The following is a 13,959-nucleotide window of genomic DNA, read 5'->3' as shown; positions in this document are numbered from 1 at the left end:
ATTCCCAAGTAACCATTTGAGGGGTTTGGAGGGCAATTCAGTTTTCCGTCTGTGACCTCCCACTCTTCTACCCACTCAACTTGCCTGGGTATCTGACAGCCTAGTCAGGCTTTCAGACGGTGAAGCTCTGTGGATTGAAGACAACACTAAAGGGGCCACTGATGTGACTTCCAGATAATAACTGACGGAATAATGGTCTGGGTGGATGGCTTTTTGATGGGAAATCATTTCTGTTCAGTTGAATTTTTACGACACAAAATGACTCTTCCTCAATTGCCCTTCCTGAAGTTGAGTCTGCAATTTTCAGGAAAAGCTGGATGAGAATCAGCTTAATTTGATCCAGAAATTGTGCGAGCTCATCAGCGAAGTGAGAACAGAAGGGATTGATCATATGAAAGAACTAAAGAAACAGTGGGGCTCTGCCAGACCTGATGAAGGAATGAAAGAAAACCCGACCCAAGTATGTGATCTCAATTAGCCAAGGGCTATCAGGCAGCACTGCGTCCTGGTATCTGACCCCACCACTCACTGTTTGCCTGAGAAAGCACCTCATCAGGCATTTTAAAAGGGCACTGGGGCTCATTGCACAATTGTGTCATCTTCTGGAGGGCATGTTTCTGATGTTAGCATTCATGCCCTTCCTGAGAAGAGTGTTGGGGGCAGTCTTTTCTTCAAGTGAGCCTTCTTAGCAGGAGCAGCTGCGAGATTTGGAGCAGGACAACTGCAGCCTGACCGCCGTAGTGTGCAAAGTGAGGAGCCTGGGCCGCTGGCGGCTGGCCGTGCAGCAGGCTCGCTTCCAGGGCCAGCTGAGCAGGGCTGAGAAGGTGAACACTGGGGCGCTGGGGGAGGGGGGGCCTGGCCCAGGCATTGGTGGGGGCGGGTGGGGGCTGTGGGGTGGCAGGCCAGCCTCCTTGCCTGTAGCTGCTGCTCTGGTGTTGGTAGCCAGACCACCATCTTAAAGGATCTGACAGTTGGGAAGTTTCCCTGGGAACAGGTGATGTCAGGGACTCGGGTGAAATAGGAAACATCCGGAAGCAAATGGCAAAGAAGTAAATGCGAGAACAAATCAGACAGGTTAGTGCGAGGGAAGGGAAAAGATAGAGGAGAGACTTCCCCAGGGGCTCGAGGCAGCTTCATCAAAATACTGCACACCTTTGAGTTTCAAACATGATTATCTGAGGAACATTATGTAATAAAAGAATAAGCAAAAAGTCTGCTTTAAGGCATATTGAAGCACAGGTTAACAGGGGGTTGGAAACTTTCACTTACTGTTTCTGAAAGTGTATTTACTCTGATCTGTCACCCTGTTCTTAACTGAAATCACAGAGAAAGGGACCAGCCGGGGCTCCCTTCTACTGGAAGTTTTAAAGAACAATACAAGATGGAGTGGTTTAGAGACTGTTCACGAAACTGAAAATATGGAGAGGAGACATATTTCCTATCTCACTGTGTTTGGGATATTCACAGGAAGTCGTGCAAAGTAAAAAAGAGTGTCTGCGTGTCAAGCTGATGGCAGAGCAAGAAGCGGTTTTATTTCGTCAACAGTTACTGGCTCTCAGGCAGGCCCTGGCCAGGGCCCAGGCTGACAACGTGAGGATGTGCAAGCAGCGGGATGGCCAGGTACCTGGGCCCCAGAACCGCTCTTCCTCCCTGTCTCTGAATGCGCTCTGCAAAGCTGACTGTGGCAACTAGAAGCGGCTTGTGCAGCTTGTACCAGTCCCCAGAGCTCCACAGTGTGAAGCCGAGCAGATGGCACTGCCAGGGAAAGATGGCCTGGACCTCGGCTTCCTTTGCCCCTTTGTTCCAGAAACTATGGGCAGTGTCCAAAGGCTTTTGTTTTATTCATATTTGGCTAAGATAGTGAAACGTTACTTATAACGTGCGTGCACGTGTGTGTGTGTGTGTGTGTGTGTGTGTGTGTGTCTGAGGATCTTTTCACCCAGAGGGCATCTTGGGGTCTGGGTGTCTGCCTTGAACTCAGTCTTTTCCTGCTCCAGGTGTGCTTTCCTTCAACAGCAACCCTCTACCCGTGGAGTGTGGCTGGGCTGTCAACATCATGCCCAAATCACGGCATCTTGGGTCTTTTCCTAACGACCCCTGCTAAGTCTTAATTTCAGAGTTACTGCTACTCAGTAGGCGCTGGCACCAAAATAAAGGTGTTTCCATGTCTGAGCTCTTAATAATGGTGCCCACCCTCTGAATATGAAGGAAGCAGAGACATCCTAGGTTTAGAGAGAGAAAGGCTGAGTTTAAATAGCAGCCAGGAAAGCTGGGCATAGTGAAAACATGACAATCTATTCCTTTTGGATCCGAATTTATCCGTCACTGTGCACAGGTGATTACAGTGTATAATTATCTAAACTGTAAAATCACCACACAAATACAGCAAGCCCTCACTTAACATCATCTATAGGTTCTGCGACTCTAAGCAAAACAACAGTACCACACCAATTTGACCACAGGCTAATTCATATAAACAAGACTTAAATGTCTATGGCAGCTCATCAACGTTATAACAAAACAACGTTGAACAAAGAGATGTTACTCGAGGACCTGCTGTATGAATCGTCATTATTATTGGTATGATAATGAAAGAGTGACCATCTGGTATTTGTGTTACTGATTAGAAAATTCAGGACAAAACTAAATTATTACTACAGTTTTCCTTCTTTCACCATCTGGAATCTGGCTTCCTCCAGCTACTTTGGAAACAAGGCAACATCAGAACCTCCCTTCCCCACTCACTGCAACTCCCACGTCATCCTGCTCTCTCGTGATAAATGCTCAATGACAATGCAGATGTAGTTTGTCATAGTGTGGGGACAGAGTCAAGAGTGCAGTTTCCAGGCTCTCAGCCTCACGTGGAAAGGTGCTGGCTCAGGTAGTAAATGGCCATCAACTGTGATTGGATGGCCATCAGCTGTGGCTACTTGGCCGTCAGCTGTAACCAGTGAGCCATTGGCCACTAATATAACTGCCGTGGCTGGGCTAGCAAATGGATGGTGGCTGGCAAGTGCAGATTGCAATTAGCAAGGGGTTGGGTGGCAGGCAGAGAAGTGGACAGCAGATGGCGGATCGTGTGGATCCCACTTCGTGTGTCTTGCCCAGCCGCCGGCGAGAATATAGTGGTGTGGCTACCCAGCTATGGCTCCGTGGCTGTTCCCTTTTTGGCCTCACCATGTCCTGCGTTCTTGTGCAGGGAGCAGGAGTTGAGACCCCGCATGACACCCTGCATGACAGATAGATAGGAGTAGTTGCTTAATAAGCTAATTAACATACACACAATCATCACATTTTAGTATTAAAAGACCAAATTATTTGACCTGGTGTTGGTGGATGGCAGCATTATCACTTCCCTGGCTATTGGTTTTTGTTTGTTTGTTTGCTTGCGTGTTTGTTTTATTTCCCTCGACTGTTGCCTCGGGGCTTCCAGTAAATGCCAGGCTGGCCGATGTGTCTTGCTGGTGGTCTTGCTGTTGTCTGGCTGGCAAAGGACAGAACAACGGCTGTATTACCCTGAATGGAGGGTTACTCCACATAGTTCTGCCGCTGGGCCCTTATAGAGCTGATGGCCATGTTGGCCAAGCTCTCGTTCCTTACTTGGTGCTGAGAAGAAAGACTGCTTTTCTTGTTTCCTTTGGCCTTTTTCCTACCACAGGCTCAACTGCTGAAAGAGTTAGAACACAGAGTAACCCAGGAAGCTCGCCACTGGCAGCAGCTGGATTTCCTGAAAACCTGCAGCATGGAGAAGCTCTTGGAAGACATGGGGCAAAAAGAACAGCAGCTGCAGCAAATTACTGAAGAGGCTGATCGGGCCTCTAAACTGAGCCAGCTCCAGAGGAAGAAAACTCAGAGAGAAGTCCGACAGGTAACTCCAGAGAGACGTAGCAGCCATTCATAAAGCCAATCAGGGTGCACCAGCCACAGTTGTTTCTTTCTTCCTGTCTTTTCCATGCCTCTCATGTCCTCTGTGGCAGTGTTGCCCTGCCTTTGTCACTTCTAGGCCCACCAGGAAAATGGAAATATTTATCCCCACGCTGGGTGATTGCTTGGGCTTCTCATGACGACAGATGATGGCCTGACCACCTCAAGGCCCAGATCTTGGCACCATTCTAACCCACTTGGAAAGCGTCATTTCCACCTGGCTCTAATCTGTGAACTAGGAAATTCTTTAGAAAATTCTGACTAGTAATCTGGAAAAGCAGCTAGTGGTATGGAAGCGAGGATAAAGGGATTTTATCTATGGTGTTTCTGGAACTGCAGAGACAAAAAGGAAAGCCAAAAGTAGTTCTCAGACACAACATGTTTTTCTTAAATATACCCCACAGCAAAAAAAAAAAAAGGAGGAAAAAATGTAATGTGAATGTGGATTAATGCAAGTTCTAACAAAGGAAGCCACAGAAACAGCACTTCTAGAGCAGGTGCATCACATGTATTCATTGAATGAATACATCAATTCATTCACCAGAGATATTAGGAAAGAGAATTTGGAAAGTTAAATTATTGGACAAGTGTTTTAAGTGCCCAAGGAGAAGATCAGAGAATTCTACAAATAATGACTTTTTAAAAAGGATAAAAATTGAAGTGAGGCAATGCTAGAGAAACTATTTTGATAGTAATGGAGAGAAAATGAGTAGTTTTAAAAGAAAATTAGAACTTCACATTTGTTTCATGAAAGGTAAACCAAAATATGACCAAACCCATAAGAAATATTTGGTGTCATACAGTTGTCCTTCAAATTGTGCTTTTGTAAAAGCCACCACAGAAAGGAGGTTCATAAAGCAGTCTCTCCAAGTCTCTCTAGCTAATAGTTAATTTTTGTTTAATGGCAAAGATTCAAAAAGTAGTCAAAACAAATATTTTGAAATTTCTCCCAATAACTATATGTTTTTAGTATTTTGTATGTAAAAACAATCATTGGCTCTTTCTAAACTATGCCTCCAACTCTGCAGGCAGCTCTTGGGCCCTGGGCTTACCCACCCCATATAGCCAGCACCCTCAGCCACCCCACCCTCAGCCAGCAGGAGCCCCGATGGGCAGCAGTGGCTTCTTTAATCCATCTCCAACCTTGAACTTCAAGGTGGATTTTGATCCTCTGATCTTGGAAAGCATGAAGGACCTTGCCCACCTCCTGCTCCTGGGGAGGTCATTTAAAGCATAAGCCCTAGAATTAGGCTGCCTGAATCACACCCTTAAGCCCCCAGCTGTATGACTTTGTTCTCTGGATTCTCTGTGCTTTAGTTTCCCTCATCAGTGCAATGGAGAATAATGTACTCACCTCATGGGATTTGGGAAAGCGTTAAATTAGGTCATTCAAATGAAGCACTTAGTGGATACACAGCTCTGTATTAAGTACTGGCAGTTTGTCTTTTTGTTAGTAATATGAAGGTGGACAACTTTGGAAACAGGTAGATAGACCTGGTTTCAAATCCTGACTCTGCCACTAATTGGTTGTGTGACTGTCATGCAGCGTGGCATGCGGGGTCACTGGTCCCGCTCCCCACATAAGAACGCAGGACATGGTGAGGCCAAAAAGGAACACCCACGGAGCCATAGATAGGGGAGTCATACCACTATATTCTCACTGGCGGCATCAGCCTCTTTGCAATCCGCAATCCATAATCCGCCCTTGCTAGCCCCTATTTGCTGCTAGCGTAGCCACAGCAGTTATATTAGTGCCCAATGGCTCACTGGTTACAGTTGACGACCAACTAGCCACAGCTGATGGCCAGCCAATCACAGTTGATGGCCATTTACTACCCGACTGAGCACTTTTCCACGTGAGGGCAAGAGCCTGGAAACTGCACTCCTGGCTCTGTCCCCACAGTGACCCTGGGCGAGTCACTGTACCTACGTCTATGAAGTGGGGGTGGCATGGGCTAACACTAGGTCCTCACTAAGCACGTTTCTTTCCTTTGCTGGTATTTTTCAAATTGGTTTAGCCCCTGCCTGACTGAGAGAGTCTTGATATGTTTCCCCTGGCTCCTACCCATAGGGAGTGAGGGTCCTACCCAAATCCCCGTGGTGCAAAGCGAGACCTTGGGCCTACTTTATATTAGGAAGTTTTCCTAACTCTGGGCATCTGATCATCTACTGAAAGTCAAACTACCCTTTAAAGCATCCACGTGTCCAGAGAACCACCCCTTTAACATTTGTAAGGCAAGCCTGTGGTCACAGCTCTGAGAGTTCAGGGGCCTTCTGGTTGGGTTTCTCCAGACTAGAGTGGGATTTAAAACACATGTGGCAGAATTTTTGACATTAGCATGTGTATTAGTGTCCTAGGGCTGTTGTAACAAAATACCACAAACTGGGTGGCTTAGAAAAACAGAAATGTATTCTCCACAGTTCAGGAGGCCAGACACCTGAGATCGAGATGCTGTCTCCTTCAGGCCTGAGGAAGCACCTGTCCCATGCCTGTCTCCTAGCTTCTGGGGGCTGTCTGCAATCCGCGGCATTCCTTGCCGTGTAGCTACCACACTCCAGTCTCTGCCTCCCTTGTCACCTGGTCTTCAGCCTTACGTGTCCCTCTGTATGTATGTGTCCTCTCCTCCTATAAGGACATCAGTCATGGGATTTAGGGCCCATCCTTCATTCAGCATGACTTCATCTTAATTACATCTGCAAAAACTCTTTCCAATAAGGTCACATTTTGAAGTTCCAGGTGGATATGAATTTTGGGGGGACGCTTAAACCCACTAAAACCCACTAAACCATTATTACATTTTTTAGAATTAAAAAAATTAGGAGATAAAAACAAATTTCAAAAGAAAAACTACCTGTGATCTCTGCAGAGGAGGTGCACTTTGGACCAAGCAGCTCTCTGGCCGGGCACGGGGGTCAGCTGTGCCGGGAAGGACCACATGAGCAAACACAAAGTTTGCCTCCGGCATGTGCCTCCTGTCAGGCCCCAGGGCTTTCCCTGCAGCGGAGGAGCTGAGTTGAGCACAGAGATCTGGGAGAGAGATCAAGTCTTTTTTCTGTTTGAAATTGTCCAGCGCTCCCAGACTGCAGGTCCTTGGGGTGGGTGTATGGCTTGACCTACAAGGTCCTCTGTGACCTGGGCCCTCCCCATGCCGCTCTCCCTCCTCCCTGTCTGCTGAAACAAACATAAAAGATAAAACTTGTGTGTGTAAAGGCCTATTATAAGGTAATAAGGGGTTCTTGGCTTTCCTGGAGCACTTGGTTCTCAGAAGGCTGAGTTCAGCCTGACCAGGACTTCCTGGGGTGGCCTGGACCCACACTCTCCCTAGGAACCCCGGGAACCAACGTATGCTCCAGAAAGCATGTCTGCTTCCCAAGCACTTTCCCCTCAGATGAGAAGCCGGCTGGCCCAGGAGCGCAGCGTGAAGCTGGACGCTTTCCAGCGTGTTGAAGAGCTACAAAATCAGCTTAGTGACGCCACGAGATCCTCTGTCCAGATGAGCTCAGCATGCGGTAAGCAAATGCCCTGTTCTGACTCAAACAAGCTCTGAGGGCCCGGGTCTGAGTTGAAGGAGGGTCTCAGGGACTGTCCATAACAACCCAGAGGGTATTGATTGGGTGTGCCATGATGTTTGTTGAATGAATAAATGACACATGAATGAATGAACCTTAATTCTGATTTGCAGTCAGAACTTTGTGCTTTAGTTCTCCTTGGAGTATGGCCATCCTATACTAAAAGGTTTCAGTCATCAAAACTAGAGTGTCTGTCCCAGGAGTGTCTGATATACCACTTAAAGAACATTGGGGACTTCACTGGATTTTGAAGCAGCTCAATGTCTTGGGACATTCATGGCCACATTTCTCAGATGTTATTCATAAAATCCATTATGATTCTTGAGTGCTGAGAGCTTGAGTTGTTTTATGGAAATGGCAATTAAAACAGCCTTCTCGGCTGTGCAGTCCACGGAGCTGAGCCCAGACCCCAGTGTGTCTCTAAACTAGCTTCCTCCCTTATAGGATGAGGACTAAACAAACTCCAAGTTCTGTTCTAGCTCTGACTGTGGAAAATATCAGCAAATATCAGTAACCATGAGTAGGCTATTGTTAAGATCAGCCAAGCTTCTTTCTGTTCCACAGCGTAGCCTGCTGAGTGAGGGTGGTGCCTTTGGAGTAAGAGGGCCAACGTTCAAATCCTGGCTCCGCCACTTCTAGTGATGTGACCTTAGATAAGTTAGTCTCTACATAAAATGGGAATATCCACCCCAAAGGCATATTCTGAGGTTTAGATGAAATAATGCTTGTCTGGCACATAGTAGAGTAGTACTAAGTAACTGCAAATGCTACTTTCATATGTGTGTTGTACTTTATCTGTGTTTCCTTTTGGCTACTCACCAGTGTGAATTGTATGAAAAAACACAGCCTTTCAGAAGCAGATCAGTTTCAAAGATCAAGCAGAGGAAGATCAAGTTACTTTGGGTTTACAAAGAGCGGGGTTAGGCTTGTCCATAAAGCCCAGGGCCCACTTCCCTGCCTCTGTGTCTGCTGCTTGGTCCTGACAGCAGGGCTGGCGCCCCTTGCCCCAGCTGCCAGGGTCCAGAGGAAGAACCTCAAGAGCACCCTAGGGCCCTATGTTGGCCACTGACCCTTAGTGTGGCACAGTCTTCTCCATGTGCCCTGGGATTTTTCTGTCTCTCCCTCTCTGCCTCCAGCCTGGCCAGGCATTTTCAAAATTCCTTTCTGGGTTATGGTGTCCTATGAAACTGTCATCCACGTTCTTTAACACCTGCACAATTATGAAGATGAACCAGAGTGGGGCATGAGGAAGGTGGGAGGAGACCTAATTCCCAGGATTGTGGCAGAAGTGAAAGAGACACTGCTTTCCCAGGAGGCAGAGGTAGAAGTCACTCCCCAGGCTTTACCCTCATCTGTCCCCCTCTGCAATGACAGGAGTGGGGTTTGTCGAGGACTTCCTACATGTAGATTCATTAGAGGGGAGGGACTGGGTCATACCTGCCTGTTTAGTATCAGGCACTTGAGGAGGATGGGCAGATATCACCTCCACTATTAATGTTAAGGGGTAAAAGTCAGCCCTTGTTCCCACTCCTGTTCAGCTGTTGTCCAGTAGGATGAGCGAGGCGACCCAGGTCTCTCCTTTCTGTGGGGGTGGTAGCAGCAGCCTCTCTGCTCCCCAAGAAGCATCAGAAGCAGAGGCAGAGTGAAGGGGCGAGCTCTCCTTACTCAGCATTCACGTGTGTTCCCCTAGGATCTGGCAATTCATGAGAAACTATAATTTGTTCTAGTGCGGTTATTCTCAAAATGCATTCTTCAGGGGGAAAAAAATGAAATTAACTGGCTCATAAAACTGAAATATTCTGAAGTGGACTGGCTTAAGTTAGTTTGATCAAGCTTTGAACTCGCTCGTGAGGGTTTCTCTCTCCATCTCTGGGCTCTGAGAATGCTGGAAGCAGAAAGGAAGTGGGGCCCGTTGGGAAGCAAGACGGCCACCACCTCGTAGCTCCCATCCTCTGTTCAAGCTGCAATGGCAGGAGTGGGGGGTAAAGATGGGACAGTTAAAAAGAGTAAGGCTCTGGGGCGGCCGGCCGGTTAGCTCAGCTGGTTAGAGCGTGGTGCTCTTAACAACAAGGTCGCTGGTTCAATCCCCACGTGGGCCAGTGTGAGCTGCGCCCTCCACAACTAGATTGAAACAACTACTTGACTTGGAGCTGATGGGTCCTGGAAAAACACACTTAAAAATAAATGTTTGAAAAAAAGAATAAGGCTCTAACTGGGCTAACCCGTGTCATGTGCCCAATTTTGAATAAATCACTTAAGACAGAGACTAAGATGCCTAATGGGCTTGGGCTCAGCTCACTGTAGTTCTCCCCTGGAACTGAAGTGGGGGTCAACTCATTCTCCTCCTCTTTGCAGCAACTATTTTAAATATTCCTGGTCTCTTTAGACCTTCAGACACTGTCCTCCTCCCCCAAACACATCACCTCCCATTTCACATACCAATTAAAAGTCATCAGATGAAAACTCCCTCTATTTCTTGTTTCTAGCCTACCTGCGTTGATCCACTGCTGGTTCTCCTTCCCTCCTGTTAAAATGGAAAAGGTGCCCTTTTTGTCCCCAGGGTCAATCCTGGTGCACAAGATCCGGTGTGCTCCTATCTTCTCAGGGTCCTTAAACTAATCTTTATCTGCTTTCTCTCTACACAATCATGTTTCTCACCCATATATTCTTCTAATCTCCTAGACAGCAATTATCCATTAAGCATGTATATGCCAGGATCATAAAATACACTGTAAAATGAAATGAACATCTACCCAGTTACTTGAGCCAGAAATTGGGGAGCTGTGTTTTCCCATCCTGGAAATCCAGTTAATTACCAAGTCCTATTAATTTGAATGTCTCGCAGTCTGTCCACTCCCATCCACAATAGTCCAAGTCACCCATCCCCTTTCTCTCTCACTTGGTCATGTGACCCTCAGACAAGATACCATCAAGGTTTTGACATTTTTGACTCAAAATTAATGAAGCTGGATTATATGCCCATTTTAAGTTTTAAAACTTTGTGAATTAAACCTAGGCCTGTACTTTGCAACCAGAGATATAATTGAACATTTTTAACTTTATAGGCCTTATATCCCGGGTTCCATACTCCCTAAATCCTGCTTCCACATCTTCCAGCTACTCCCAGCAACACCTTTTAAAGACTAATCTTATGGACAACAAAATAACAAGAAGGATTCAAAGGCCAAAGACTGTAAGTAATAATAAATTCGAATACAGGTATATAAAACAATAAAAAATGATAAAAACAATAAAAATAAAGATGAAATAATGGTTTTAGGGTCACTTCAAACTTACTTTTAAAAATTATATATCAGAATCTTATCTAGGTGCTTGGGTCTGGATAATAAAATTCTGGCTTTCTCACAAAGGGAGTTTGTCCATGAATTGTTGCTGTATCAATGTTTGTGGAGGGAAAGCTGGTCCAGCGCTACGGACTCTGCCATGTTGCTGACATTACTCTCAGTAATAAAATTCTGATATTGAAACAATTAAGCCCAAAGGCACTTAATTGCAGTTCAATAAATGGGTGTGGAAGTATCAACACCTTGCTATGTTCTGTCTCTGAATTGTTTTTTTTCTACTCACCTACAATAATCAACCAGCAGCATCAGATTCCTTGTCTGAGTTCCCTGGCAGTGCAGGAAGAGGTTCAGATGTCAGTTTAAACAAGTGAGAAAAAAATTCTTGGAATGCAGATTAGCTTGAGGTATACAGCACGTTGCGAGATGAGATAGGGGTTAAGGGGCTGGATGAAAAAGGTGAAGGGATTTAGAAGTACTAATTGGCAATTACACAATATTCATGGGGATGTAAAGTACAGCATAGGGAATATAGTGAACATCACTGTAATAAATATGTATGGTGTCAGATGGGGGGGATCACTTCATAAGTTATATAAATGTCTAACCACTATGCTGTACACCTGAAACTAATGTAATATTGAACATAAACTGTAATTGAAAAATAAAAATAAATTTCACAAAGAATGCCTCCTCTCTTGAGAAAAATTAAGAGATTTCATTCTTTCAGAGGAAATATGCCATTCTGACGCCTCTTTTGAAAGTGTATTTCTGCAGCTGATGATCTAGTTATTGGACCAAAATTTTGTTGTTGAGTATTTCTAAACATGCAGTTAAGAGCAATACACAGAGGGAAAAAAAAGGTGGGAACATACCCAACTGAGATCCTTGACCAAGTAGAGGCCCACATTCGTATTAATGCCTGCCATTGGCTTGACTCCTCAATCTCTGTGGAGTCATCTTTCGCCAAAATGTGAAATTCTAGTGTATGTCTATTTGTTTCTGAAAAAAACCTTTTCCAAAAGAAAGGGCTTTTAGGATTCACTCCACCCCCATTTCACACCCAGAAGTGAACGTTCCTACCGTGAGGGAAGTTGGCGAACACAACTCTTACGTTTGGGAAAGTTACCAAGTAGCTAAACACATTAGTGGAGATCCACTGTATTTGAGAGATTTAGAAGGGTGATCGTCTAAAGCTAATTGTGGGGCATTATTCTAGTAAGTAAATAAATCCTAATAATTAAGGAAGCATCTTGTGGGCCTCTCTACTGGCTTGTGTCTATTATAGAGACCCCACACAAAAAGTGTAAGGTCCAGAAAAGGCAAAAAAGTAGTTGGAGGCTCTTCCAATACAAGGTCTGACTTCTTAAGCAAGGCCTATGAGACAAGTCAGATAAATACAGACTGAAGAGGAATTCATACATGGCTGGAATGTAAGAACACCAATGATTTTCTAAAAAAAAAAAAAAAAAAGCACTGCACTAACACAAATGATAAATATCAAGGAATTTTTAGATGACTCCAAATATGGGATATCTTTTCTTCTTCATCAAGAAATAGCTCTTCATTGATGGACTCATTCTTGACCACTTCCCTTTATGACAAGTGGCAAAATATGTACAAGCAAGCACACTAAATGGCCTAACCCAGAGTGACCCAGTAATCTTGGTCTCATTAGTAATAGTGGCTTTTAATGATGCTATAACACAACTTATTCACCATCTTCCTTTAAAGCTCCAGTATCTATGTAATATTTATATTGCAGGTACCTATTAAACACAAACAAAGGACTGACGATGGCTTCCTACCCAATGTGGCACAAAATGTTCAACTTTCAGTGTTTCAAGTTCAAACAGCTCCATCCAGAATGCCACACAGACCGGACTGGTAATCATATATCCTTTTCCAAGTTTTATTTCTATAAGCATTTAAATGAATAAAAATGATTCTAAACTCCCTAAACCTCTTATCTAATTTTCATTATCTGTGACGATAGTGTGGAAGAACTGAGACCATCACACCTTGAACGTTCTGGGTGAAGTAGGATTTGGCCCTAGATTTTAAATCACAAGAGTTGATTTGCATTTCTACGACCCAGGCTTTGCCGCTGGTCAACCAGCAGCCTCTCAGTCTGGGTTCTAGAGTTATTATTCGGTAGAAGAGCCACTGCTGCTAAGCAGTATTTACTCAAAGCGGAAAACTAGAACAGAGATTAATCCCAATAAACTTCAAAGCACTTATTTCTATTTGTGTCACTTAAGAACACCATCCTTTCTTCACAGCCTCCTTATTCTTCCTACAAATGACAAAACCCTCTACAGACTTTCGTCAAGTTGCAATCCAGGTCTTTTTGTTCAGACAGGAAAATCTCTTGGGTAAAGTAATAAATAACTAGATAATGGAACAGAATAGACCACAGAAACATATTTACATAAGTTTATATATATGTAGCTTTTCAAATTAAGAAGGTTGAGTTTATTAGAAGTAGGTTCAATGATCACCTTACGCCATACACAGTGAACTTCGAATGGATTCAAGATCTATATGCACACATACATGCACATGCACAGACATACAAATTTATTTCTGAAATGGAGCAAAAAAGCAGAAGCTAAGAGGTAAATTGATGACTTTGATATCAGAACGAAAAACTCAACGTGACAAGGTATGGTACTAGTTATCAACTTATGACCTCTCAGCTCCAAATTTATCCTTAATGGTCTGCATGTGAAATAACAAATCTGGACCCTGTAAGTTGTTCTTTGCCAAATGGCAAAATGTTAAGCTTTGTCAATAGAGGTGCTGGAGAGACCCCGGATGTGGTCACAATGGAGGGGATAACTATCTCTGGGACACGGGATTCGCCAGGTGCTCAAGTTCTTCCACACCCAATAGTAAAGGTGAATGAGAAACTACAGCAGCTGGGCCTCAGGCTGTTGGAGCGCAGTGCTCCTAACGCCAAAGGCCGCCGGTTCGAGTCCCACATGGGACAGGGAGCTGCACCCTCTACAGCTAAGACCTGAAAGGACCAAACTGTTTTCCCTGGGTTGACGTGAGCTGCCAGTGTATAGTGGCTGGCAGCCGGCATTGGCTGTCAGCTGGTGAGAGTAGCCGAGGGGCCAGTGGCCAGCGTGAGCGGCTGTCTCTCAGTTCTAGAGCTGTA

The 13,959-nt window shown here is 45.0% G+C and overlaps 1 protein-coding gene across 5 annotated transcripts in view; it reads left to right on the top strand.

Moving 5' to 3' along the window:
• LOC308492049 (coiled-coil domain-containing protein 162-like) overlaps positions 1–12,755 on the top strand; it is a 113,798-nt gene extending 101,043 nt beyond the window's left edge. For 4 of the 5 annotated variants that reach the window (XM_081036382.1, XM_081036381.1, XM_081036385.1 and 1 more), the window contains 7 exons: positions 308–460; positions 693–824; positions 1,468–1,620; positions 3,659–3,868; positions 7,314–7,434; positions 10,560–10,687; positions 12,562–12,755. In XM_081036382.1, coding sequence (XP_080892508.1) covers positions 308–460; positions 693–824; positions 1,468–1,620; positions 3,659–3,868; positions 7,314–7,434; positions 10,560–10,687; positions 12,562–12,687 — 1,023 coding nt within the window. In that variant the 3' untranslated portion in view covers positions 12,688–12,755. Of the gene's footprint in view, positions 1–307; positions 461–689; positions 825–1,467; positions 1,621–3,658; positions 3,869–7,313; positions 7,435–10,559; positions 10,688–12,561 lie in introns of all 5 variants that reach the window. The other variant, XM_081036383.1, reaches the window with a different exon arrangement.
• The last annotated feature ends 1,204 nt before the right edge of the window (positions 12,756–13,959 follow it).

This window comes from Rhinolophus hipposideros, assembly GCF_964194185.1.
Source record: "Rhinolophus hipposideros genome assembly, chromosome: 3".
NCBI lineage: Eukaryota > Metazoa > Chordata > Mammalia > Chiroptera > Rhinolophidae > Rhinolophus > Rhinolophus hipposideros.
This window is presented reverse-complemented; position numbering and strand designations above follow the sequence as displayed.